General features: G+C 39.0%; 1 protein-coding gene across 4 annotated transcripts; it reads left to right on the forward strand.

Annotated features, from left to right (window-relative positions):
- The first annotated feature begins 598 nt into the window (after window positions 1-598).
- Window positions 599-23,679, forward strand: kdm4c (lysine (K)-specific demethylase 4C). 4 transcript variants are annotated; one of them, XM_026204044.1, is made up of 22 exons: window positions 599-715; window positions 1,436-1,614; window positions 2,132-2,307; window positions 2,758-2,872; window positions 3,161-3,354; window positions 3,484-3,533; window positions 4,334-4,437; window positions 4,539-4,676; window positions 4,801-4,994; window positions 5,478-5,632; window positions 6,729-8,440; window positions 9,364-9,475; window positions 9,843-10,024; window positions 10,116-10,335; window positions 11,393-11,469; window positions 11,659-11,714; window positions 11,906-12,014; window positions 12,235-12,423; window positions 19,351-19,521; window positions 22,448-22,567; window positions 22,660-22,752; window positions 23,064-23,679. In XM_026204044.1, exons 2-22 carry the CDS (start codon window positions 1,471-1,473, stop codon window positions 23,250-23,252), a joined length of 4,500 nt encoding a protein of 1,499 aa, XP_026059829.1. In that variant the 5' UTR covers window positions 599-715; window positions 1,436-1,470; the 3' UTR covers window positions 23,253-23,679. The 4 variants fall into 4 exon arrangements, with proteins under 4 accessions (XP_026059829.1, XP_026059831.1, XP_026059830.1 ...); XM_026204045.1 differs by having other exon boundaries at window positions 620-715; window positions 1,424-1,614; XM_026204046.1 differs by lacking the exon at window positions 19,351-19,521.
- The last annotated feature ends 349 nt before the right edge of the window (window positions 23,680-24,028 follow it).

A 24,028-nucleotide genomic window follows, 5' to 3' on the forward strand; every position in this document is an offset into this window, starting at 1 on the left:
AAAATTCTAACTGACCCTCTGATGTCACATGGACTACTTTGATTATGTTTTTATTACCTTTCTGGTCATGCACAGTATACCGTACACACAATGGAGGGACTGAGAGCTCTCGGACTAAATCTAAAATATCTTAAACTGTGTTCCGAAGATGAATGGAGGTCTCACAGGTTTGGAATGACATGAGGGCAGTCATTAATGACATCATTTTAATTTTTTGGGTAAACTAACCCTTTAAGGCTGTGACGTCGCGTGAGAAATATCACCAGTTAATGGAAATAATGGCCTAATGGAAACAATCTATTTAATATGTGAATAATGTTTTTATTAAATTAACAAAAAAAAAATATTTAGCCAAGCCATACCCTTAAAACGTTCATTTTTAATTTATTCGATAAAAAAAATCATTAATTATTCTTAACTATTTTATTTAAGACAACGCACATTTTTAAGGCAAACAATCTTGACTATACATGTGCTGCATCTGATTTCAACCTTTTTTTATGCCAAAAACTAAACTCCCCCTCAAAGATTAATAAAGTTGTTTTGTAATGCATTTATATAACATACAGTCCACCAGATGGTGCTGCGCTCTCTTAAACCCAGAGCGAGATGAAGAGAAGCAGAAACGAAATCGTGTGAGATCAGAGCGCTGTCATGAAGATCAGCTGGGGTGTTTAAAGGGACTGGACTGCGTGCCCACAAACACTACACTGAGGTATTTCTAATCACGTTTACACATGACAGAGAACGGATGTGTTATGCCCACAAGAACAGGTTCATTTTGCTATTATGCGCTCAGAGAATAACTTTGACAACGAGACTAGAAAAAGTGGACATTTAATGTGGACACTATAGCAGCTAATGGGCTAACTGTAAACAAACCTATCTGAGTACAGTAAACGGTGTAGTTTAAACGATAAAAATCATACCGCAGGCAGTTTACACTCATGCGATAAGCTTTTAAATAGGTATTTCGACTATATCTAGTCTGCCTTTTATGTCATTGTTTTATCAGCAGATTATGGGAGTGGGCCTGCATTAATAACTCATGCACATAACGTCAGACGCTTGTAAATGACACTTTTGGGCTTGCTGCATTAAGCTTTAATAGTGAATTATGATGCATAGGGCTGACTTCATTTATAAATATGGATTTATGGCAAATTCCTTTAGAACTGAAAATGATGTAAGTAAACACACTGTTGGATTATATCTGTAGGTTTGATTGCCAGTGATCGCAGTGATGAAATCATAGTCGGTGTTAGTCCGTACAGGACCCACATCATTATGTTACTATGGCTAGACGGCCAGTCAAATGCATGCAAGAAGAAGCTGTGGGACTTTTGTAACTCTTACTGTGTTAATAACAGCATGTTTTGTTGTATAATCATGATTGTGAAGGGGGAAGTATAATTGCAGACAGTGTGCCCTGCAGGTAGAGCCTCTGGGAGGCAGCAGGGAGAGGTCAGGATGGCAGGTGTTGGGGCAAGTGCCCCGGCTAACCCTGCGTGTAAGATCATGACCTTCAGACCTACCATGGAGGAGTTTAAGGACTTTAACCAGTACCTGGTTTACATGGAGTCTCAGGGAGCTCATCGTGCTGGACTGGCCAAGGTTGGTATGTTTATGCATGTGATGGACAGTAAAATGTGTATTGTACATATAATAATAATAACAACAGTCCAAAATATAAAATCTAAATGCACAATATAGGTCCATTGTATGTTAGTTTTACTTTCAATCAGTGAGGACAGCACAAAAGAGTGATGGGCTTTTTATTTTTAATTATTATTATTATTTATTTATATTAAAAAAAAGATCACAACTCAATTATAAAATATATATAAAATATAATAATAATTGTAGTAATAGTAAGATAGTAATCAAATAATATTGTGTAATCCTTTAATATTGTAGTAACTTTAATAGAAATAATAGAAGGTAATATATAAAATATAATATACCATGATCATTTTTATTTTGTTATTGTCTTAATATATATATGTGTGTATATATATATATATATATATATATATATATACATACACACACACACAGTGTATATACACACACTCTCTCTTGGACCAAAAACAGTGGCTTCATATTTCTTAAATCTTAATTACTTCCACAGATTATTCCACCCAAGGGCTGGAAGCCACGTCGCAATTACGATGATATTGATGATTTGGTCATTCAAGCACCTATTCAGCAGATGGTGGCTGGCCAATCAGGACTCTTCACCCAGTACAACATCCAGAAGAAACCGCTCACTGTGCAAGAATTCCGCAGACTGGCCAACAGTGACATGTAAGTGACAACTGTTATTCTACTCTAACTACATTTAAACGAAGTATGTGCATGCAGTAATATTCTGTGGATTGCATTCACATTCTTTCCATTTCTTTATACCGTATTCAGCCATAACCTACAGTCTAGGTTATTCTTCCATATTTCCAAAAAAGCAAAGCAGTGCATAAACGATAGCAGATGTGTTTACTAAATAGAAATCAATAAATAAATAAACACTCCATATATTAAACTCTAAACTAAAATAATTTTTGAAAGTATTATTGGAATATTTATGTTTAAAATACAGTTTCATATAATGCCATGCAGTTTACAAACACCTCTGGTTTGGTTCCTTTATGCATTGATATATGCTGGACTTCTATTGCACTCAGTAATAAGATTCCTTTAAATGATGGATTGACCTATATTCGTTAAGGCCATCTGGAGATGTGTGATTTACCTACTCAGGTACTGCACACCTCGCTACCTGAACTATGAAGACCTGGAGAGGAAGTACTGGAAGAATCTGACATTCGTCTCGCCCATCTATGGTGCTGATGTGAGCGGCACGCTCTATGATGAGGTGAGGATGCAGGTGGACCACAGCCCTTGTGCTCTGAATGTCCAGCATAACATTTCTCAAATGGAATGCGAATGCCATGTGTGTTAAGGATGAATGAATATGGTCATAAATTACCATAATTATGATAAAAATAAAAACACAAAAAATATTCATTAATCATTTGTGAAATGATGAGGGGAAATGTATAAGAATCGAAAACATCTTGGTAGTGCCATGGTACTTTCTTTATTGTGCTGTGAAGTGGTAAGCAGGTGATAGTTGAGCTAATGTTTGCTGCTCTTATCTCAGGACATTAAGGAGTGGAACATCGGGCACCTGAACTCAATCTTGGATGTGATTGAAGAGGATTGTGGAGTGTCCATTCAGGGTGTAAACACACCCTATCTGTACTTTGGAATGTGGAAAACCAGCTTCTCCTGGCACACGGAGGACATGGACCTCTACAGCATCAACTACCTGCACTTTGGGGAGCCCAAATCCTGGTAGGACTCTGTGGTTTTCTGTGTTTCTTGAGAAAGCATGGATCTATTTGAACTTCTTTCTTCATCTACCTCAGAGGACCTACAATTCTGCCATTTAAAAAAAAATAATAATAAAAACCATTTTCACAGGTATGCCATCCCTCCAGAGCATGGGAAGAGATTGGAACGTCTTGCCATAGGTAATTATTTTTTTTATGTAAAACTAAAAGTGTGCCGTTTATTCAAATCTAATATGAAATAAATCTCTTCATATATATATATATATATATATATATATATATATATATATATATATATATATATATATATATATATATATATATATATATATATATATATATATATTTGAAGAGTTTAGATGCAAAAGCCTCTAAGTATCATCTAAAATTGTTATCTAAAATTAGCATTTTTATCAGGCTACTTTGTTTAAATTCAGTGAATTTACTTTAATTGTCATTTTCTAAGCAATTAAAGTGAAATAACTGAACATAAATATAGGAGCCTGATAAAGAAAAAGCTAATTTTAGAAGAAGATTTCAGACTGCACTAAGAGGCTTTTGCAACTGATCTCCTCATTTTTTGCATACTTTCTAAAGATAGATATACTTGCATACAGTAAAATGTCCAGGTTTTGACTTTGTTTTCTTATTGTTTTCATACTTCCTGAAAGTAACAACTCAAAATTAGTTTGACCAAAAGCGCGCAGGCATTGTATATGATCAACCAATCATGCTGTGCAAGAAGGTGGTGGCTACAGAAAACGGTCAAAGCAATTCAAATAAGCACGCATATAATGTATGAGAACGGTAGAGAGCACATCAATAGCAAAACAAGTCATAAACCTAGACATTTTAGGCAATTTAGATATCCTGGACAGGACATGTCCACAAAAAAAGGTGTATGGCTGTATCTAGATAACCTAGATATAACAATTCACTTTGTGTTGTGCTGGGCGTGATACATGTGTCTTTGTCTTTAGGTTTCTTTCCTAACAGTTTTAAAAGCTGTGAGGCGTTCCTGAGACACAAGATGACACTGATATCCCCCTCTGTACTAAAGAAATACAGCATACCATTTGATAAGGCAATCCACAGTCTTTTAAAACTATTTTAGTTTTAAGAATAATGTTGTGGTGTCTCATTTCGCCAAGTATGTGTTCACAATACACTGATATATTATTATAGATAACACAGGAAGCGGGGGAGTTTATGATCACGTTTCCCTATGGTTACCACGCTGGCTTCAACCACGGCTTCAACTGTGCTGAATCCACCAATTTCGCCAGTATCCGGTGGATCAATTATGGAAAGGTTGCTACGCAGGTACTAAGAAGCACTTAATAACAGCTGTTGCTGATGGAAATCCGGCACCTTCATGTTACCTTCGTCTGCAACTGGTGAACATTGGATGCTCTTCTTTTTTTTTTTTTTTAATTTCCTCTTGCAGTGTACATGCAGTAAGGACATGGTGAAGATCTCCATGGATCCATTTGTTAGACGATTCCAGCCAGATCGCTATCAGGCTTGGACACAAGGCAAAGACTCATGTCCATTGGATCACACCTTGGCCACACCTAGCACCACACCGGAGCTGCAGAGCTGGCTTCAGAGGCGTCGCAGGAAAGCACCTTCCACCTCAAGGTATTAGCAGGGTTTCAACAAGGTAAACCTTCTATAGTCAGCTTCCTTTTTCAGGTCAACTGCTTTCAGAACAATAGTTTGAAGAGACATTGGCTGAGCAATTTGGGTTATAAGTCTGCTTCCACTCTTCCCTCTGCTTTAGTATACGGTAGTTATTGTTAAATAAAATATTATAATTCATTTTTGTTCATTAAAAGAACGTTTAAATGAAATAAAAAAAGAAATCCGATGGAAAATTTCAACTTAAAATGTAAAAAAATATATAATGTTGTAGTATTTAAGTATGAGTTTGAGTACTTGAGCACACTATTTAAAGTACTTTACAAAAAAATGATCAGACCTTAACATTTGATGCTGTAGGTAGAAACAATTTCTTTGCAGAAGTCAATCAGTATAGATATTGTTTGAAACAAAAATGCTGTTTGCTAGCAGGTTCAGTTCACAGTCTCGGATAGTGGATGATTCATCTTTTTGTATCAACAGTCTCCATTATCCACATGCATGCTCCAAACGACTGAAGACTGTGGACTCTGCACCAGAGAAAGGGGGTGGACGCAGAAGTAGAGAAGCAGCTTTAACATCGAAAAGCGAGGATAATGAAGACTCAATAAAACACCAGAATCAATCACAGTACTCAGGTGAATTAAAAGGCTGTTATTGGTATTGTGTAAGCTCACAATACATTCTTCAATCACAATACATGTCCTCCTTTAACACATTCCCATGCTACTGCTGAGTCATTTGAAGTGGTTCTCTAATTCAGAAATAAATGTAAATGCATTTCCATATTTATTTTGTGTTATTAATTTTCAAATATAATTTGATGTGATCTGATAACACACTCAAATTTAGTACAGTTCTAGTCCTAGTTCATCACAACATAGCATTTTTTGTCAAATCCAAATGAAAACGTGTGGTCTATGGTATAATGTTTTGACTGGCCCGTCAGAAAAATTCCAAAATAAATAAAATACATTATCTGAATAAATTAAAATTAAATGCACACTAATGTTGGGATCAGTATGTTTTAAATTCTTTATTTAGCAGTGTCTAAATAGTTTAATAAATAGATTAAATGCAGAAAATAATAGAAACATTTAAAATAAATAGATGCAATTGTCCGGTAACATTTTGCATTTCTTTTTACATTTCATGCATTATTAAATTTAACATAAATTAATGCACTATGAACTAACATGAACAAACAATGAATGTACGACTGTATTTTTATTAACTCGCATTAACAAAGATTAATAAAGAGTGTAATAAATGTAGTGTTCATTGTTGGTTCATGTTAATTAACGATTGACACCTTAATGTAAAGTGTTTCCAATTTATCAAAAGTGACATGTTTAATTTGACACAAGATTTATATTTCAAATACATGCTGCTCTTTTAACTTTTATATTCAACAGAGAATCCTGAAAAATGGATCCACAAAATATTAATCCACTGATTCCACACAAATATTAAGCAGCAGCTCAAATGTTTTCAACTGACAATAACAAGAAATGTTTTGACATTTCAGAATGATTTAAGACTGTTAATAATTCAGCTTTGCCATCACTGGAATGAATATCATTGAAAAGTATATTAAATAGGGAAACTGTTATAAAAAAGATTACTGTTTTGTATACTTGTTAAACACAATCATTGAAATCCCCAAACATTGGAGTTCAGCTATAACTACATGTCTGTTTATGTCTCGGTTTTATTGTTTTGTCTATTTTTTAGGGCTCACTGGTCCATGCCGACAAATGTGTGTTGTGAAAGTAACAAGAGTGGAGAATGACTTGCTGGCCCACTCCACCAGACAAGTCAAAGATGATTCCCCTCTACTCATCCCCACATCCAGGCAGAGTGATCTCGATCTAGGTCACACAAGCTCCCAGACATCTTTAATTTTCAATGAAGGTCGAGTATCCACAAACTCAAACTCCACTGCACACCCTGGACCTGAATTAACCTCAGACAGCAGCGTCACTGTAGATGTGACTCTGGACTCAGAAAGAACTGCTGAAAGTCCTTATCGAAGGACTAAACTAAACTGTGAACCTGTTTCAATAAAGAGTGCTCTTTCTATTCCTGTGACCCATTCACCGAGACTTAATTCCACTGGTACTGCCATTTTATTTTCAGAAACTGATTCCCAACAATCTAAAATTGAAACTGAAGAGCAGGTTGCCGATCTCTTGACTGAGAACAGCATTGATTGCTGCACATCAGCACTTTACAAAGAGCAAAGCTCGATCCGTCTAGACTCTGCTCTTCAGGGTTTGGAAACCTCAGAAAACAGAACAAACTCTGAAATCCACAATGCTTCATTTAGTGAAATGCCTCTTCTAATGCCCGAGCTCATAGAAGAGAGAGTCAATCCTCAATCTCTCGCACCTGAAATGCCCTCGCTGACTCTCGCTGTCCGACCAGACACCACAAATCACAGACCTCACAGTCCCAACATTAATGCACCTGTTCTCTATCTGGAAAAATCACACTCTCCTCCTGTTATAACCGATGATGTGGGGACTTGTTCTGAAAGACATTTTCCCGATTGGCTCTTTGATGCACTCCAAGAAGGTGCAAGCCAATCACAAAACTCAATCTCAGACACCTTTAGAGCAAAACCAGCATCTCCTTCCTTAGTTTCAAAATGGGGGCCACCAGAGGAATCCAAACAGGAAGGATATGAACACATCCCATCCGCAGACAGGAACACTCAAAATGAGTCCATTTCTAAAATCACTAGTCAGAGTATTTTACAATGTTCTACCGTAGCAGATGTGGATTCAATGGACACCTGTGACTCTGAAATGGCCAGTGGAGACAAACAAAGTTCTCTCAGTCTCCAAGAGCAGTCAAGCTCTCTCACATGCTCCCAGGGCCCCTACGTGGAGTCCAAACCCTTCACCATTTGGAAAAACCTCAGCTCCCAGAATCCTGCAGTGCTCATCGAGAGCTTGCAGCCTGAGCTGGTAGTTGGTCTTACCACAGGTGTGAGCAGTCTTACAGATTATGCCCATGACTCGCTGCCCTACACCATGTGGTCCGAATCAGGGTGCCAAAAAGAAAAGTTCCCTGATTCTCCAAACTCTTCACCATGCACTCAGACTTGGACCAACCTGGAGCCCATTCCTATGCAGTGCCATATTGGAGACATGGCTCCAAACGCACCTCCTGATCTGAAGGAGCAGTACCTGGAGTTGGAACCAGCTGAAGCTTGTGTGCTCCGTGAGCAGACAGACTCTCAGGAACCTCAGGAGGAAGAGTTTAAAGGTCAGGAGTATTACGAAGGTCCAAAGTCAGAGAACGATGGGTCTGTGAGCGACTATGATTCGTGTGAATCAGGGAATAAAGGTGCTGACAGCAGCAGTGAATCCAGTGAGGAGAACGCCATGAGTGACCCTGAGTATGTGGAAACAAGTTTGGAGCCAGGGGAAGTCTGTACAGTGAGTTCTGGTGCTATACAATGAAAAGAAATGCGTCCTCTCCTCAACATAGTTCTTAGATTCTGACCTGACCAAACAGTGACTGTGGTGACAAGACATTTTGCTGATTGCCTGGTTTCAACTTTAATCATAACCTACAGGATGAACCTGCTCACAGTAAAATCTCAACGGTCAAAAGTTTTACCTGCATGTTTAATAAAAGATGTGCTCTGATTGTTAAACTAAAATTTGCATACAAATGAAAAGCACGGACACTAGTGGGGTTTTTAATTTAATTATTTTTTTTTTTAAAGTAATTTATTTTGTATATATTTTAGATTTTAGGTATTTTTTATGTCTATTTTATTATTTGTTTTGTATATATGTGCTCTGATTGGATTTTGTTTTTGCCGTGTCATTTTTATCTTTTAGATTATCTAAACTTAACCTAAACTCAATTTTGCATACAAATGAGAAGCACATACACTGGTGGGGCTTTTAATTTAATGTTTTTTTAAATTCACTATTATTTTTTTTATATATTTAGAGATTGAGATATTTTTATGTATGTTTTATTATTTGTTTTATATACAGTATATATCTTTACTGTGAGTCTTTACTGTGACTTTAATGCATCCTTGCTCAATAAAAATGTTCATTAAAAGTATCAAAACCTTACTGACCATAAACTTTTATATTAATTTACACTTGCTGTGAATCCAGTGAATTATGTCTGCACACACAAATCAGAACACTTACTCACTTAGTTGCTTTTTACACCTTAACACCTTGCAAACCGTGTCAAAGCATTGATAAATGTGCACATACTATATGCACACATGCACAATAAAGGTAGCACAGTATTTTATATTTTTTGGAAAGTGTCTCTCTCTCACTGAATGTCCTCTTTGCCTCTTTCTTTTTCTTTTTTGTTGTTCTCACAGTATCACATGCAAACTGTTAAGAAGATAGCCAAGAGTTGGCGTCACCCCCTCAGAAAACCCACTGCAAGAGCAGTGCCAAGTGCTGTGAAACAGCAGGCTGCCAGCGATGATGGTGATTGTTTAACCACTTTCAATTTTATCATGAGCGATAAACAATAGAAATTTGAACAATTGTTGTATTAGTACTTTTATTAATAACATACTATGTTTTATTATATTCCAAATATTTCCTGGCTCCTGAATATTTATCTTTACACCCACTGTCATTAGACAAAATTGCACTAATATTACATTGTTGCATTCAGTCTATAGTATTTTTCATTATTTATCCATGTATATGTGCAGACTGACATTTTTGCTCCACATCATGCACACGTATAATTTTAAGAAGCAGTGTGAAGTTACATAATTAATTATACTAAATTAACATGTTAAACTGACAGCCTTGGAGTCAATATTTATTTGTATGTCTGTCTCAGAGACTTTAGAGGACTGTGCAACTAAAGAAAAGGAACCAGAAGCTGAGGAATGGGCAAAGCCTTTAGCACATCTGTGGCAACACAGAAAAGTTCATTTTCAATATGAACGAGAGTACAACACAACTGCAGCTAACACCTCTCCACACTGTGCTGTCTGCACCCTTTTCATGCCATACTATCAGGTAACTTTTGTATAGAGATACTATGTATTGATTTGTGTATTTGTGCTTTGTGTCATACAGATATTTCAATCTCTTGTTTTTGCTCTCACAGCCTGATCATTTTGAGGAGAGAAGGCATGATGTCTTGATGAATGCTGCAACAGAGTCTCCGGGATCATGTTCACAGGAGGCGGGCTTGAGATCACAACCTCTGATTCCTGAAATTTGCTTTGCTTACCAGGAGGGTCCATGTCCCTTGAACACACTTCTAGAGGAGGATGGATCCAGTCCTCTTGTGGCCTGTAATAGTTGCTGTGTTCAAGTTCATGCCAGTACGTCCCTGAGAGCATTCAACAACAAACCTAACACACAAAAAAATTCCTAGATAGAATTTTTATTTAATCTGTTATTGTGATATTGTGAATTTTCAGCATCAATCACGTCAGTTTTCAGTGTCAGATGATACTTCAGAAATCATTCTAATATAATGGTTTGGTGCTAAAGAAACATTTTATTATTATAAATGTTGAAAACTTTTTGTGGTGATCATTTGTTTTAGGATTCTTTGATGAATAGAAAGTTTAAAAGAACAGCATTTATTTAAAATAGAAATGCTCTGTAACTATGTAAAAGTCTTAACTGTCACTTTTGATCAATGAAATATATGCTTGCTGAATAAAGGTAATAATTTATTTAAAAAAAATCTTTAATGCTAGTGCATAAAATTTATTAAATACATAAGTTTAATATCTGTACTTACTGTATAAAGTATTATTTTCATGTATGAAGACCCATTTATAATAAACAATAAAAATATTAATCATTCATTTACTTTTTTTTTTTTTACTTTTTTTTTATTAAAAGGATAGTTCACCCAAAAATGTTTGATTACCAGCAATCTTCAAAATTTCTTCTTTTCTGCTTGCTTAAGAATGCAACTCATACAGGTTTGGAACGACATGAGGGTGAGTAAATGATGACATCATTTTCAGATTTGGGTGAACTATCCCTTTAAGGTACCATGCTATTGCTAAATTAATTGGCTTTTATATTGCCATTGTACTAAAGCAGGTCATTATAATATTATCTGAAAATGATCAATTTCAACTCAATTTTAGACCCTTGATAGATGTATAGTGTGGAAGAAAAACATTTTTATTGTCATGCATTTCCCACTGCATTTTGTTCCAAAAGGGTGTGAAATTGGGCTTTTATTAGAATAAAATGATTGCAAATAATTTCATGCTTTTTCCACCTATTATAAAGCATTCTTTGGTATATGTGTTCAAGAAGTGGTGTACACATTTAATACTTATCTTAAGTAAGCATACACACAAACACATAACTTGGCTTAGTACAGAATGTAAGTTTGTTTTAATTGGTCCACAGGTTGCTACGGTGTTGCTACTCATGATGTCAGTCCAGTGTGGACATGCGACAGATGTGTGAGCGGAGACCTGGCAGCTGTATGTATTAATTCTGTCATTCTGTATCAGTATGATTTATGGTCTAATTACAATTTTGCTTGCCTTTTATATATATATATATATATATATATATATATATATACATATATACACACACACACACATACACACACAGTATATATGTGTGACTTTTTGTTTCTGTTTGTGTGTGTGTCTGTTCTATACTAGGGATGCTGTTTGTGTAACCTGAGGGGAGGTGCATTAAAAAGAACCTCAGATGACAGGTAATCTCCATTATTCAGATCCATTAATACTAATATAGTATTTTATTAAATACAAAACAGAGAAGAAGATTGAGTATGTTTTTTTCACATTCTCTGGTATTTTAAATAATAAGCAAATAAGAGTTTGGTCAGGATCGTGTTCTTAGTACTAGTGAATGCATCAAGCATCTCATTCATTAAACATCCTATAGATGGGTCCATGTGATGTGTGCTGTGGGTCTCCCTGAGGTGAAGTTCATTGATGTGGTGAAGAGAGCTCCTATTGACATCAGTGCCATACCTGTACAGAGATATAAACTGGTGAGTTATAAACACATTTATAGACCATAGAAATTGCAAAACAAGTGTAAAAGTCTTAACAGCCCATCAAAGATGTGTTTTGATGGACCAGTGAAGTACTAAAACTAAAATGAATGTTTCCTACACTGCTGTTTCCTTGTTTAGACAAAGTATTGCCATTTTTGTTGTCATCTGTGCACTCTCTGTCTCTCTCTCTCTCTCTCTCTCTCTCTCTCTGTAGAAGTGTATATATTGCCGTAACAGGATAAAGAAGCTGTCCGGAGCATGTATTCAGTGCTCGTGTGGTCGTTGCCCAACCTCTTTCCATGTCACTTGTGCACACGCAGCAGGAGTGCTCATGGAGCCTGATGATTGGCCGTATGTGGTTTTCATCACCTGTCACAGGCACCAGTCACGGAGCTCCAGTTCTGTGAGTATATTTTAATAGGTTGTGTTTAACCAGCACACTTAAAACAAGAACAGCATACCATATACATTGAATATATATATATATATATATAGTCACGGTTTTACGCTGCCTGAAGGAATACGGAGACGAGGATAAACGGAATAAGGCTTTTAATATATCCAACACAGGGGATATCCAACATGGAGCACAGAGGTAGACACACGGAAGTAGCAAGTGGTAATGAAGACCCGACAACACAGAACTGAAAGGACAAGGCTTAAGTACAACAGATAATTGGGGAAACACAGGTGGATGGAATCATTAAATTAACAGGGACATGGAACACATGAGGAATAGAATAGACACACCTGGGAACTAATCAAACACGGAAAGACAGAGACTGGGTCACGGGCAAAAACACATTAAATGAGTCCAGGTGTGTGACAGTACTCCCCCCTCCCGGTAGGTGCGTCCTCGCACCGTAGAAACAACAGAGGGAGGCATGGGTGGGAACCTGGGAGGAGGTTCCGGTGGAGGACGGACTCCCAGGAGGGGGCCAGCAGACAGGGACCACAGAAGGAGGAGCCAGGGAGGAGACGACGGAGGAAGGAGCCAGGGAGGAGACAGGAGCAGGAGGAGCCAGATGGTCCACCAGAGACCAGCCAGGACGGAGATCCAAGGTGGAGTCGACGGCGGGAGGAGCCATGGTGAAGGAAGGGTCGACGACACCAGGGGGCCGACAGGCGGAGACTGCGCCGGTGGGTGAGGAGCCCAAGATGGAGCAGCACAGCCGCAGAGCCAGGGTGACGACGAGGTTCCGGAGGGCCTAGGTGGAGCAGAAGGCTCAGGCGACCAAGGCGGAGGCGGGGTCCTGGCAGACCGCTGTGGAGCCGGAGCGACCGAGGATGGAGGTGGAACCGGAGGGAAGGAGGAGCCTGACAGAGCCGGAGGGATGGAAAGACGAGGTGGAACCAGAGGAGTGGAGTCCCGAGGCGGCGGATGGTCGACGACTGACCAAGGTGGAGCCGGAGGGACGAGGGAGCCCGGTGGAGCAGGTGGGATGACAGGCCACGGTGGAGACGAGGGAGCTAAGAGCCAAGGCGGAGCCGCTGGGTCGAAGGACCGAGGAGGAGTCCAGGGTTCGGAGGCTGGAGGCGGAGACAGGGCCTTAACACGCCAAGGCGGAGCTGGAGACTGGCAGTCCAGCGGCGAACCACCGCGCCCCGATGGCGCGGACTGAGGGTGAGCTGCGGGACTGACTGGCACCAGCAGGGATGACGAGGAACTGGCTGGTCTAGGAGGAGGAGAGAGGAGAAGGGTGGGAGGAAGGACAGGAGGATCAGGACTGGACGGAACCAGCGAAAGAGGAGTAGAGGGACCAGCAGGTTTGGGAGGAGGCGGGAGAGGGAGGCTGGGAGGGAATACAGGAGACACAGAAGATTCAGGGCTGGGCGGAACCAGCGGTGAAACAGAAAAATCATGGCTGGGCGGAACCAGCGGAGACACAGAAAATTCAGAGCTGGGCGGAACCAGCGGAGACACAGAAGATTCAGAGCTGGGCGGAACCAGCGGAGACACAGAAGATTCAGAGCTGGGTGGAACCAGCGGAGACACAGAAGATTCAGAGCTGGGCGGAACCAGCGGAGACACAGAAGATTCAGAGCTGGGCGGAACCAGCGGAGACACAGAAGATTCAGAGCTGGGCGGAACCAGCGGAGACACAGAAGATTCAGAGCTGGGCGGAACCAGCGGAGACACAGAAGATTCAGAGCTGGGCGGAGCCAGCGGAGATACAGGAAACTCAGGGCTGGGCGGAACCAGCGAAGAAACAGAAAACTCAGGGCTGGGCGGAACCAGCGGAGAAACAGAAAACTCAGGGCTGGGCGGAACCAGCGGAGAAACAGAAAACTCAGGGCTGGGCGTAACCAGCGGAGAAACAGAAAACTCAGGGCTGGGCGTAACCAGCGGAAATGGAGCAGAGGAAATGACTGGAGGAGGTAGGAGTGGGAGACTGAGAGGGTATACAGGGGAATCAGGGCTGGACGGAACCAGCGGGGAAACAGGAAAATTAGGGATTACCTCCATAGACCAGTCCATCAGATCCTGAACTTGCTCCATATGATCTTCAGAGACTGCATACAGCTCACCCTCAGTCGCAGGAGTGTGGGCAGGGCTTTCCTCCACGCCCTCGATCTCCACGAGGACTCCCACGATGCACGGTGTTGCCGGCTCACACACCTGGTCAGTCGCGCTCTCGAGATCCGGCTCCCTGTCAGTGGATGGCTCGGGCTCTGCGGCTGCGGTGGGCTCTGGCTCCGTGCGGCGTGATGGTGGCTGGCTGGTCTCTGGGTCGGGAGTGGGGCTGGCGAGGTCCTCTATGGGGCAGATGGTGAGAGATGAGCCATTTCTCGCCAGAGTCCACTCCACGAATGCGGCGAAATCCTCTCGAGGACCATCTTCGGACGACAACGCTCTGCATTTGGAGTTCAGGCTGGTGTTGTAGAAGGTGCAGAGCGCGCCGTCCGGGTAGCTGGTGGCATTAGCTAATAGGAAAAACTGTCTGGTATGGTCCTCGAGAGAACGCCCTTCCTGCTTCAGCAGGAGGATGAGGAATTCGGGACGATAGAGGGGATCCATAGAAACACTACAAAACAAAAAGACTGAGAAAAAACGAAAGCAAAACGGAGGGAAAGACGCAGTTTTCTACTTTCTCTTTTGAAGGTCGGGTCTGCTGTCACGGTTTTACGCTGCCTGAAGGAATACGGAGACGAGGATAAACGGAATAAGGCTTTTAATATATCCAACACAGGGGATATCCAACATGGAGCACAGAGGTAGACACACGTAAGTAGCAAGTGGTAATGAAGACCCGACAACACAGAACTGAAAGGACAAGGCTTAAGTACAACAGATAATTGGGGAAACACAGGTGGATGGAATCATTAAATTAACAGGGACATGGAACACATGAGGAATAGAATAGACACACCTGGGAACTAATCAAACACGGAAAGACAGAGACTGGGTCACGGGCAAAAACACATTAAATGAGTCCAGGTGTGTGACATATATATATATATATATATATATATATATATATTTTTTTTTTTAAGGATTTATTTTTGGCATTTTTGCTTTTATTACAATTGGACAGATCGGAACTGACAGGAAGTGAACTGGGAGAGAGATAGGGGGTGGGATCGGGAAAGGTCCTTGAGTCAGGATTAGAACTGGGATGCCTGTAGCGCAGCAGTGCTGGCTATTGGTGCCGACTGAATAGATTTTTTAAATACCCGTGTCATAAATTCACTTACTGACCTTGACATACACTACATTCATGGGATTCTTTAGGGTCCTGACTTTGATATCCATTTCTGTTTAATGGTGGTCTTGTCATGCATCATACTGACTTACATTATAGTTAGCCATATCATTTTAAAGGTGCCATAGAATGTAAAACTGTATTGACCTTGGCATAGCTGAATAACAACAGTTCTATACATGGAAATGACATACTGTGAACCTCAAACACCATTGTTTTTTCTACGTCCCCCAACAATTGCATATACCCGCCCATGTTTTATGCCAGCCGAACCTGCACAGCCGTATCATCAAAAGTTCTGCAGGTACTGTGAAGAAACAAGCGAGGATAATATCGAAAATGGCAGATCATGGAAATAAATGTTATGCTCCAGGCTGTGCAGGGGATGTGATGTTCTGGGGTGGATTGGTGTCTGTATTCAGAAAGGCATGGAAAACAAATAACGTGCATTCTAATAAAATAATGCAAGCCACTGAAGGGACATGGTTAGCTGCTTGCTAGCGGTAGCCTGTTGCATTACATAACAGAGTAAGGAGAGATGCCTGAGGATGATGGCGAATGATTTAAAGATCCTGAGCACCACTGACAAGCATCTGATCTTGTAAAATCAGATTATGTAAAATCATCAAGATGATCTTGCAACCCCCCCCCCCCCCCCTCCTGCATCAACTCTTATAGCTGACCACTTTGCCATGTTTTTCATTAATAAAATTAAAAACATCAGTGCACAATTTTCCACACCACAATCTGTCAAGCACATTTTACCAGCAAACACACACTTGTTCTCATCTTTCTCTTCACTCTCTGAGGCAAGAAGTCTCATCCTTTCTAATCATCCTACTACAACCAAAGGGGCAGCTGTGGCCTAATGGTTAAAGACTTGGAATAGTTACCAAAAGGTCGCCGGTTCGAGTCTTGATTGCTGGCAGGAGTTGTAGGTGGGAGGGAGTGAATGAACAGTGCTGAAGTGCCCTTGAGGCAACCCCTAGTTGCTCCTCGCGCGCTAGATATATTGCTGCCCACTGCTCCGGGTGTGTGATCAAGGTTAGTTCACTTCTCACTGCTGTGTGTGTGCACTTGGATGGGTTAAATGCAGAGCATCAATTCCGAGTATGGGTTACTGTACTTGGCAAATGTCACGACATTCACTTGTCTGCTTTATCCTATTCAATCTCATCTCCTTCAAGCCATTTCTCCTGCAGTTTTACCTGCACTCACTTACATCAACATATGCCTTCCACACTGGTGTTTTCATTTAGACAGGATCATATAATCCCACTACTTAAGAAACCCACCCTTAACCCATCTCGTTTAGAGAACTACAGACCAGTTTCCCTTCTTCCTTTCATTGCAAAAACACTTCAACAAGCTGTGTTCAACCAAGTCTCTGCCTTTCTCACACAGAACAACCTCCTTGACGGCAACCAGTCTGGTTTCAGAAGTGGACATTAAACCGAGACTGCCTTGCTCTTAGTTGTTGAAGCCCTAAGAATGGCAAGAGCGGATTCCAATACTTCTTCAGTACTTCAATACTTATGTTGCTGGATCTGTCTGCTGCTTTTGACACCGTTAAACATCAGATCCCCCTGTCAACCCTATTGGCATCTCAGGAACCGCACTCGAGTGGTTTGAGTCTTACCTATCAGATAGGTCCTTCAAAGTATCTTGGAGAGGTGAGGTGTCCAAGTCAACTACTGGGGTGCCTCATGGCTCAGTTCTTGGACCACTTCTCTTCTCTGTCTACATGGCATCACTAGGTTCTGTTATTCAGAAACATGGCTTTTCTTATCACTGTATTACAGATGACACTCAACTCTACATTTCATTCCATCCTGATGATCAGACGATAGCTGCTCGCATCTCAGCTTGTCTAACAGGCATTTCTTTCTGGATGAAGGACCATCACCTTCAACTCAACCTTGCCAAGTCAGAACTGCTTGTGGTTCCAGCAAACACATCATTTCATCACAATTTCACCATCCAGTTAGGCACATCAACCATAACTCCTTCAATAAGAGCAGAAACCTTGGAGTTAGAATTGATGATCAGCTGACTTTCTCAGACCACAATGCTAAAACTGTCCGGTCCTGCAGATTTGCTTTATTCAACATCAAGAAGATCAGGCCCTTTCTTTCGTAACATGCTTCACAACTCCTTGTTCAAGCTCTTGTTCTGTCCAGGGTGGACTATTGCAATGCTCTCTTGTCAGGTCTTTCAACCAGTTCTATCAAACCTTTACAATTTATCCAGAACACAGCAGAAATATTAATTTTTAATGAGACAAAAATAATCTATGGTACACATCTGTTTATCAATTTGTACTGACTACCAATAGCTGCTTGCATAAAATTCAAGTTTTTGATGTTTGTTTACGAAATCACCACTGGCTCTGCATCCCTTTGCCTAAATTCATTATTTCAGACTTATGTGCCCTCTAGAAGCTTGCATTCTGCAAGTTAAAATTGCTTGATTGTGCCATCCCAAAGAAGCCCAAAATCCCTTTTACGGACTTTTAAATGTTCTGTCTTGTGGAATGACCTGGCCAACCCAATCTGAGCAGCTGAGTCCTTAGCCATCTTCAAGAATCCACTAAAAACACATCTCTTCCATCTTTATTTGACCCTCTATCTCTAGCACTCTCTGTTCTAATACTATTCTTAAAAAATCTATTCTTAATATTCTATTCTAATATTTTTGTATTCTATCGGTTTTCTTTTCATTTATTGTACAATTAACAAAAGCAAAAAGACATCTGACACTAGCTTGCTCTATTCCTTTTCTATTCTGTCGGTTTTCTTTTAATTTATTATATTATTTAAAAAACCTTTGCTTCGTGAACTGCGTTAAGCTAACTGAGACTTGTTAAAGCACTTGAATATCATTGCTTTTTTTATTTTGATTGCTTCCATACCATTGTCCTCATTTGAAAGTCACATTGGATTAAAGCATCTGCTAAATGTAATGTAATGTAAAATGTGTTAAGTTCTGCCACTGTAGTTTAGACAGAGAATGTGTGATTGCAAACCTTGAAAGTGAAAGTAAAATGATCGTGCATTCGAAAGCAGTTTCAATGCCTCATATATTAATAGAGGCTACCTGATGCACACGTTATATGCAGTATAATTAATTACAATGATATAACTGCGAGAGACAATATTGAAATATATATTTTCCCTGTGTTTTATTCCTGCTGTGTGAGCAACTGAAATGAACCGCACTGTGAAACAGCCAATCAGAGCAGAGCACAACATTATTATTCATGACTCTTCCAAATAAGGTAAAAACAGACTATAATTCAAGGGACAGTCCCTAGGGTTGTAAATGGACATGTATGACCGTTTCTGGAGATTTTTTGCCCTTACCTGAGCCTTCTATGTAGATATCAGATAACAATTTAAAATATTGCATCAATGCGTTCTATGGCACCTTTAAAAAAAAAACATGTCAAACTCTAATTATACTACTTTTCACAACTGCTTTGACATTCAAAAAAAATTTTTTTTTTTGAAAATGCATATTCATGTCATTGTCCATATGAATTGCCATTTTTTTAACCTATTAAAAAACAGACTGAGAAAATATCACATAATCGGCCCATCATCAAGAATTTTTTTCTTCTCCCCCAGAAAGTGAAAGTTAGCAAAAGTGAATTAGAAGTTGGCCAGACGGTGATCTCCAAACACAAAAATCTTCGTTACTACAGCTCCTGTGTTACCCAGGTCATGGCCCAGACATTCTATGAGGTTATGTTTGATGATGGCTCATTCAGCAATGATACATTCCCTGAAGACATTGTGGTGAGTGTTTCTTATGCTGCTAGCCATCAGTTGTTCCAGTGAATATCTTGAGGCATGTTTTCAGCGAGCTAAAAGCATGAAAACAAACTTAAGCATAAAAAATACAGAATATGCTTCAGGCCCATCGTCAAGGGGGGGTGGGGGGCTAAGCCCTACCATGACGTTCTGAAGCCCCCCTGCAATGAACTGAAGGACCCACCCCTCCACACCTGGAATATGATTTTAAACTCGGAATGCAATCTAAACTGACATTTTAAACGAGGGGTACCCTTCTGATCCGATTTGTGCACCCTCAAAATCCAATTTGACACCCTCCACCCCCTCGAACTACTTTAATTTTAACCATTACATGTGGATGGTCACCAGTGTATTTAGAGCATTCACTGCTAAATTGAAACATTTTTTCACGCTTTGTCTGGAGCTGAGCCAGTAACACGTTCAGAGCTTCTCATAGCTTATATCACTATAATCCAGTGTTTTAAACCACATAAAATTGATTTTAGGTTTCAGACATTTAAATGAACTGCTAGCAAAAAAAAACAAAAAACAAATATTTGTTAAATACTCACTGATGTTTATGAGTTTGTTAAATCAATGCACTGGTGTCTGAAGCAGGGAGCACACTACACGAATAAAACATGACTGCTCCATTTATTCAGAAACAAAAGTCATTTAAAAATGCTATTTGTGTATTTAAATGTTTATTTTATTAGTACAGCAAACGTTAATGTTCTTAATGTTCAAATCCAGATTTCGATTTTCAAAGATTTATTATAAAATTGTATAATTAAACTTCCAAAAGTACAATCATCTTTGCTACACTTTTAAAAATAAAGGTGCTTCAAAAGGTTCTACACTGCAGTGCCATAGAAGAACCATTTTTGGTTGCACAAATAGCCATTCAGTTAAAGGTTCTTTAAAGAACCATATCTTTCTTACCTATTTATAATTGGAAAAACCTTCTTTCGCCACAAAAAAACCTTTTGTGAAACAGCAAAGTTCTTCAGATGTTAAAAGTTCTTTATGGAACCATTTAGACAAAAATGTTCTTCTATGTCATTGTGAAGCACCTTTATTCTTAAGCATGTATGTTACAGTAATTTAGTTGACTAGTGCTATGTGCTGTATTAACAAAAAAATAAATGGCATTAATAAAAACATTAACACTGACAAGCTACACAATATCGTGTTCATAATCAAATGCGATTCATCTAATGAAAGAAATAGCTTGTCAGTGATCTATGGCTCTGTGTATTAAATGTGTCTGAATAATTTCCATCTGAAAGCACGTGATGGAGTTTTACTGGTACTATTAATCACAGAACCGGCTTTACTGATGACATGACAGTTACATGCGATTTATCGTGCAGCCCTTGTTTGTTGATCACAAAGTCGATAAGGAAAAACAAGTTGCCGTGTGTATTCAGAGCACCTCCATTACTGTCTAGATTGCGTTGAATGGTGTGGTGTGATTGGTTGAGCGTATATAGTGTGTCCTGTAAAAAAGGGAGATTGGCCTTTGTTGCGGTTTGGAAAAAAAGGGAGAAAACTTGACCTAACAACTCTGTGAATATCGCATTTTGCGTAAATTTCTAAATTTACTTTTCAATATAGACCAGAAAAAATACAGATTTTTGGGGAAACTTGATTAAAAAAAAAATGTGGACCCACTTTATATAAAGTGGCCTTAACTACTATTTACTTACATTTTAATTAATGATTTAGTACAATGTACTTATTGTGTACATACATGTTTTTAGATTGTACTTATATTTTTTTTAAAAACGACATGTAATTACATCTGTATTTAATTTCTGTAATTACATTTATAATTACACTGTTGACCCATACTTTACACCTTAACCCACCCTTAAACTTAACCATACCTCCAACCCTCTCCCTAACCTTACCCCTATCCCCCCTCAATAGCAGCAAAAGTGTTTTACAATACAATATGAACACAATAAGTACATTGTACTTATTTTTTTATGTAAGTACACAGTAGTTAAGGCCACCTAATATAAAGTGGCACCAAAAATTTAAATGGTGTTTATCACGTTTTGGAACCAAACGCTTATATATAGTGTGTATATATATATATATATATATATATATATATATATATATATATATATATATATATATATATATATATATATATAGTTGTGATTCATAAATTTGTTTTGAAGAATAGCTATTCATTTTATTCATATCTTCGTTAATAAGAACATTTGTTATGAAGAATAGCATAGCCTATATGTTATGAATAGCATAGCCTTCTTTGTTATGACAAGAACAGTTGAGGTTTTTCTGGAAATCCAAGTAATTTTTCTGCCGACTGCCAACTGCCAACAGCGACGTAGCCCAACTGGAACAGACCCAGTCGTAATAGGCATTCATTATCAGCATGACAGTCATGTGGTGTGTTCTTGGCTTAAGAAAAGTGGCAATAATAATCCTTTCAATTAAAATCTGACAATGTGTTTTATTCACATAAACGTTGTGTAGTTTACTAAAAAAAATCATTTTAAGCTTCTCCTAGTTCAACAGTGAACGAGGAGAAGAGTGAGAGTTTCAGGTATTTCGGGAGAAATGGGTGAATTTTCATGATGTTAATCCAAAGATCTATTCCCTTAATGAGCATTATAAAGTTTTTTTTAAATGACAAACAAATTAACGTATACATATTTGAAAGCTGGAGTAATCACACAAACACCATCCCCCACTTCTCAAGATTTATTTATGCCTCCCCTGGTCGTGTGTCCTGGCGCCGGGACTGATATGCTTACAAAGTTGACAGCCTCTTATATTTCACAAAAACATCTACATATTTTTGTCATGCATTTGTACAGTACATACAATATTTTTAGTATTTAGTTTGGTATCCTGACATCAGAGTGAAATCTGTTCTCTTTTTGCCCTGCAGAGCAGAGATTGTGCCCAGCTTGGGGCTCCTGAAGTGGGGGAGGCTGTTCAGGTGAAGTGGCCTGATGGACTTTTTTATGGAGCCAAGTACCTTGGCTCTAATACTTCATATATGTATCAGGTACACACACTCTATAGTCATATTCTCTAGTACTGCTGCTCTACTGCTTCCATAATAACTGTTCATGGTTTGTCCTGTGTTCTTGTTTGTAGGTTGAATTTGAAGATGGATCCCAGGTATTGGCGAAGAGAGAGGACATTTACACGCTGGATGAAGACCTGCCCAAAAATGTCAAAGGTCGTTTGGTGAGTTCTCACTTGTTGAACTTTCTTTAAAAGGCTAACTCACCCAAAAATTAAAACTCTGTCCTCATTTGCCCACTCTTGCATCATTTCAAACCATTAAGACTGTCTGTGACACATAAAAGAAGATATTTTTAAACTTCTCCGGAATAAATATCTCATAACAAATGTCAGTAGACCAGGAAGATTTTAAAACGAGAGATTCATTCTTAAATCCACACAATGTTAATCAGTGCTAAAGGAATATTTGACCTTCTATGTTTTTCTTTTGAATGTATTGTATATGTGTGTAATTGAATATGTGTGCTTTGCAGTCCACGGCATCCAGCATGCGTTTCCAGGATGCGTTCTTTACCACACAAGGTGAAAGGAAACGGCAACGCACACCAAATTCACGGTTTCAGACGGATTTTATTGCCCACATTAGCCCTCGAACCTTCACCAGGAACTCAGAAACATGCAGTAAAGCCAACAAATGGAAGAATGGAGAGGGGCTGTTTTAAATGGGTTTGAAGATTGTACATCAGTGAGATCATGATTTTTAAAAGTCTAAAACACAGAAATACCGTGGTCTCATATGTCAGGGACAAAAATGTTTTTCTAAATTAGAAGTTTTTCCTGTTATATTTCAGAGGTTTTTGTAGCCTCAAATTGTTTTCTGTAGCATTGTAATATTGCAAATTCCTCCCCAACACTGCTGAGACTAAATTCAGCTGCATGCTTGTTCTGTATATGATTTGTCTTGTTTCATGCACCATTCCTAGTCACTGACACTATTAGCATTGACATTAAAATGGTATAAATGCTAAATTTAGGTTCCTACTGATGTCCAGAAAGCACATGTCACATTTTACTTAAAATCTCAATCTCTTTATTTATTTGGCCTTTTATTCTTTCTTTTCTATGTGGTGCTTACAACTGTTGAAAAAATAAATATATGTTGTTTTGTGATCTGTGCCTTGACCTCTATTGATGAATACTTTATACACACACAAACACTCACACATATATATGTATAATTTATTTTGGCTAATCACTGCCTGTATGATCAGGGAATCTTTTGAGTCGGATCATAGAAAAATGAACATTGAGCTAATAAGAGAGTGGACCAAGTACTGTATGATATAATAAAAAGTTACTTTAATATCCAAAAGGCAGAAATGTTACAAATATAATCTTTACGACTTGATTCTAGTCAGTATTACAATATAACAGCTGCTGAAGCATGGTTACTATACAAACTGATATGCGACCACTGATCTATAGACCAGTGTCTGCG

Source organism: Carassius auratus, chromosome 26 (genome assembly GCF_003368295.1).
Source record: "Carassius auratus strain Wakin chromosome 26, ASM336829v1, whole genome shotgun sequence".
NCBI classification, from domain to species: Eukaryota; Metazoa; Chordata; class Actinopteri; order Cypriniformes; family Cyprinidae; genus Carassius; species Carassius auratus.